The sequence below is a fragment of the Vespa crabro genome, chromosome 2, assembly GCF_910589235.1.
Source record: "Vespa crabro chromosome 2, iyVesCrab1.2, whole genome shotgun sequence".
Lineage (NCBI taxonomy): Eukaryota > Metazoa > Arthropoda > Insecta > Hymenoptera > Vespidae > Vespa > Vespa crabro.
Window position 1 is genome coordinate 19,630,999 of NC_060956.1, and position 5,000 is coordinate 19,635,998.

The 5,000-nt window shown below is 40.2% G+C and overlaps 1 protein-coding gene across 23 annotated transcripts in view; it reads right to left on the bottom strand.

The window, feature by feature from the left end:
- Positions 1-1,268: 1,268 nt before the first annotated feature.
- LOC124422173 (mediator of RNA polymerase II transcription subunit 15-like) overlaps positions 1,269-5,000 on the bottom strand; it is a 393,529-nt gene continuing 389,797 nt past the window's right edge. For all 23 annotated transcript variants that reach the window (XM_046958251.1, XM_046958249.1, XM_046958247.1 and 20 more), the window contains 2 exons: positions 4,890-4,931; positions 1,269-4,231 (listed from right to left, as the gene is read on the bottom strand). In XM_046958251.1, coding sequence (XP_046814207.1) covers positions 2,573-4,231; positions 4,890-4,931 — 1,701 coding nt within the window. In that variant the 3' untranslated portion in view covers positions 1,269-2,572. The remainder of the gene's footprint in view (positions 4,232-4,889; positions 4,932-5,000) is intronic.

The window sequence follows — 5,000 nt, forward strand, 5'->3', positions numbered from 1 at the left end:
AGAATAAGAATAAGAATAAGAATAAGAATAAGAATAGGAATAGGAATAAGAATAAGAATAATAATAAGAATAAGAATAATAATAAGAATAAGAATAATAATAAGAATAAGAGTAAGAGTAAGAGTAAGAAAAAGAAGAAGAAGAAGAAGAAGAAAAATTAAACGATAGTTAAGACGTATTAAATAAAATTCTTTAGATACGAGCGGGCAAAAGGCTAATTCGTTGACGCTCGTCGTCTTACATATATATATGTATATGCATAGATAGACATCAATTATAATAAAAATCTCTCTCTAAAAAACGATTAATCCAAAAAGGCAAGTTTTGCACATGATACGACGCGATACGTTATAGTCCAGGAATCATACAACTCTCATACACACACACACTCGCAGGCACACACAGACATACGCACACAAGCATACTTCCTTCATTTTTTTAATCTTGTACTTCTCGCGTGCACGCGTGATCACGCGTCTGATTAACATCGTGAAGATAAAACGCGATAAAATTTAGACGAACAAAAAAAGAAACAAAAAATAAAAAAGGAAAAAAAAAAAAAAAAAAAAAAAAAAAAAAAAAAAGAAAAACATTCCAAAATTAAATACATATTGCAACAATCGAACCACATGTTTAACCGATGTTTTCTACTCTTTCTTTCTTTCTTTCTTTCTTTGATTCTTTCTTTCTTTCCATCTATCTATCTTTCCTTCTATTTTCCTTTTTTTCTTTTTGTTATTCCATTTTACTTTCCATTCTTTCGTTCTTTCCTTCTTTCTTTCTTTCTTTCTTTCTTTCTTCGTTTCCCTTCTCTTATTCTTTTCTTTCACTTTTTCATTTATTTCTCTAGATAGACATGCCTGAGAATCTAACTCGTCTCTCTCTATTCACATTATTTTAATTTAATCAATAAAAACAGAACGACGAATCGTAAAACGATGACGTAACATAGATAATGTCTCTGTAATAAAATAATTAATAAACGCGGAAAGTTCAACCTTACTTCTAAGAAGTATTAATTTTATAATCCACTCATACTATATCGCTATTATTACAACATACATATATATATACTACACACACACACACACACACACACATACACACACACACATATACACGCGCGCGTACACACACACGCGCGTACATATATATATATATATATATGTATATGTGTGTGTAGATATATTAAAAAATAGGAAAAAAAAACTTAATATTAATAAAGAAAGAAGAAGAAGAAGAAGAAGAGGAAGTATAATAATAATAATAGTAAATAAGGGTAAACACAAAAGAACAAAAAAGAACAAACAAGAAGGAAAAGAAAAACAAACGAAAAAAAAAAAAACAAAAAAAAAAAAAGATATGACTATAATGATAATAATAATGATAGAAGCACGATTATTACGCGTGACTTCGGCGCGTCTCACAATCGATCGTCTCAAGCCACACACATATTTCTTTTTCTTTTTCTTTTCTCTTTTTTCTTTTTTCTTTTTCTTTTTTTTTTTTTTTAACCTTTTTTTTAATCACTTTTTTCTTTTTTTTTCTTTTAAACTTTTATTATTGGACGCGTCGTAACGAGCGGCAAGTCGTCCGGCAGATATATATATATATATATTTATATATATACATATATATATATATATATATATATATATATATATATATTGATATTGATATTGATTATTTAGGTAGAAACACGTTATTGGAACGATAAAAAGAAGAAGGCGCAAATTAGCGGCCATCTTTACCGATTCGCGCGAATCGGTTAATTTAATCCGACGTCACACACACAATTAGCGAGGAACGCCGTGCGATCTCGCCGTTCTTTCATTCTTTCGTCTTACGTTTAAAACGCTCCACGAGGAATCGGGTCAATAAGGCACTGTTCACCGACAATGTCTGACTAGAAAATGAATCTATTTTCGGAACTTTTTCATTGTGTAGCGTGTCTCAACTTTCCCGTTTTGCGTTCGCTCGAACGAATGAAGGAGGAGTATATATATATACTCCCCCTATCTCATTGTTTCTTTCTCTCTCTCTCTCCCTCTCTCTCTCTCTCTCTCTCTCTCTCTTTATCTTTCTCTTTCTCTCTGTATTCTTCTCTCTCTTTATCATTGTATCACTTTTTCTCTTTCTTGTTTTTTATTTCCTTTCTTTTTCTTCTTCTCTCGAATAATGACTAAAAAGATTAACGATTTCAACGATAGAAAGATATATATATATATGTATTTATTTATTTTTATATATCTAATAGAAGTGTTGGCGAACGTTGACATAATTCATGGATTCGTCTTGTTTAGAATAATCGAAAATTGCACTTACGCGTGACTCGAAAGTTAAACACGTTGATAAAGTAATAGACCGCGCTCTTTTTTCCAAACGAGTAATAGACGAATAGAGATAGTTAAGAAAGAAAAAAGAAGTAGAAAGAGACAGAGAAAAAAGAGAGAGAAAGAGAGAGAGAGAGAGAGAGGGAGAGAAAGAAATAGGAAGAGGAGTTGGCCCAGAAGAGAGCACGACCGACCTCTCGCTACGGAGAAAAGCCAAGGAGCATTAAAAGCGACGTTCTTTACGAAGTCTTCATCTTCTTGTAGGGCTGCATGATCACACCGGAGCTGACCGGTATGGCGACCTGCGGTTGCGCCGCTATCGTCGCCGGATTGGGGATTTGCGGTATCTGAGGTACGGTCGGTACACCTGCCGCGGCGGCTACGCCAGCAGGTACACCAGCCATACCAGGTAAAACGGCATATGGATTCTGTACGTAGGGCGATGCCTGAACCGCAGCTGCGGCCGCACCAGGCACACCGGGTATCGAGGCTTGGACATACGGATTCGGTAGGATCTGTTGTCTGATCAGGGAGTATGGATTAATAGGTGTAGCGGTCGGTTGAGGTCTTGAGTATGCAAGTATACCGGCTGAAAGTGGCGACGTCAGCGCACCAGGTATACCGGCCAGTCCAGGGATCACTGGTCTCGGTGTACCAGTACTTCCGGGCAAAGCGCTAGCCTGTAAAGCCGAACCAGGTCCGGCCGCAGCCGCGGCGGCAGCGGCGGCACCCGCGGGATTCACCAAGGTTTGTTTGTTCAATGCTACGCCAGTGTAATTAAGTGCCGTAAGCTGACTAATACCGTAAGGCTGAGAAGCCTGTGACAATTTAATCGCTTTCGCGTAATTCTTCTGGGCCACCTCCTTGGCCAGAGCCGCTGCGTCGAGATGAGCGGGTAATCCGGACGCGGCCATGCCGAGAGTATTCAGCATGTTTAGATTCGCCATATTTGCGACCGAGTAATTGCTCATTGATGATAGGCTTGACATCGAGGAGACGTTTGCCATGCTGACCATATTGGCCATGGAGGCCATGTTAACGACACCGGGCATAGATGTTAGCCCGGCCATCGATGTTAACGGACTCATGGACGGTGGTACGGCCGATAGAGCCAATTGATTCATTTGCTGTTGATGCTGCTGTTGCAATTGTTGTTGAGCATGTTGTTGAGCGTGTTGTTGCTGTTGTGCCTGTTGATGCTGTTGGTGTGCCTGTTGCTGAGCAGCTTGTTGTTGAGCCTGCTGCTGAGCAGCCTGCTGTTGCGCTTGCTGATGAGCCTGCTGTTGCGCTTGCTGCTGAGCCTGTTGCTGCTGTTGTTGTTGCTGTTGCTGTTGTTGTTGTTGTTGTTGTTGTTGTTGCTGCTGCTGTTGATGCTGATGTTGCGCTTGCTGTTGAGCTTGTTGCTGAGCTTGTTGTTGAATTTGTTGCTGTACCGCCGGACTCGAGTGATTCAATTCGGGGGAATTACGCGCATTTTCGCCGTCATGATTCTGGGCATTAACGAGAGTCTGCTTGTTACCGGCATTACTAGCGCTAGTGTTATTGTCGCCGGTTGTCGGCGGTGGCGGCGGCGGATTGTTGCACGGATCCATGAGGACGCCATTGTTGGCGTCGGCGCAGTTACCGACAGCGACGCCGCCGGTTCCCTGGGAGGAAGAGGAGGACTGCACCACCGCGTGGTGGTGGTGGTGGTGGTGGTTGCTTTGCACGTTCGGGGGTTGCACGACCGATTGGTTAGAGGTTTGGGTAGGTAGGGGTGGTGTTCCAGTGTACTCACATGACACAGGCACGAAGGGCTGCTGCAACTGCATTAAGGTCGTCGCGCCGGTCGGCTGATAGACCGGCATACCGGACTTGTCGGCCGCCGGTCGTTTATACGGAACCATTCCTGGGAAGGCCTGCAAAAGAAATGCGAAAAAAAATTACGATTAGTATTTCATGAAATCGATAGGGCCCGACGTCCTCTCGAGGGGGCTGAAAGACATCCGTCGAGAGATCGTCCGCGTCTTCGCCGAAGATTCCCCGTTTTAATGTTTCACGACGTCTCTTTTACGTCGTTGCTTCTCCGGTCTGCGGGAAAGGTTTCGTCCGGTGTTTTCCTCCTTCCCATCTTTCACGAGAAGTATATACCTTTCTCTATTTTGATCTCGCGTCTTGGCTCTCGTCGACGACCGCGTCAAACACGAAAAAAGATCCGGGGAGATGGTGGAATAGTGTCAATCGATATATATATATATATATATATATATATATATATATATATATATATATACACATATATACATATGTATAACGAGACGATATTACAAAAGTTCGTTACATTTTTACAACTTTAAAACAAAAATTCTCCGTGATGCGCGAAATGAGTCTTGCATGGGGAAAAAAGGAAAAAAAAAAAAAAATAGAAAAAAGAAATGAAAAAAGAAAAAAAAAAATAGAAAAAAAAAAGAAGAAGAAGAATCAACGATTCTATGCGTTATTATATGTTAAATTAGAAAAATGAATGCGATTAATTCATGAACGCGTTATGATTTCATTGCTTAGGTCTGCACTTACAAAGTTCTCGTAGTAGAACGACCCAACAGACTTCATGTCCATCTGCAACAAAGACAGGATCGGTTTCAACTAATTTCCAATATGTGAGAGGCGGCAGCGCATTTTATTGAA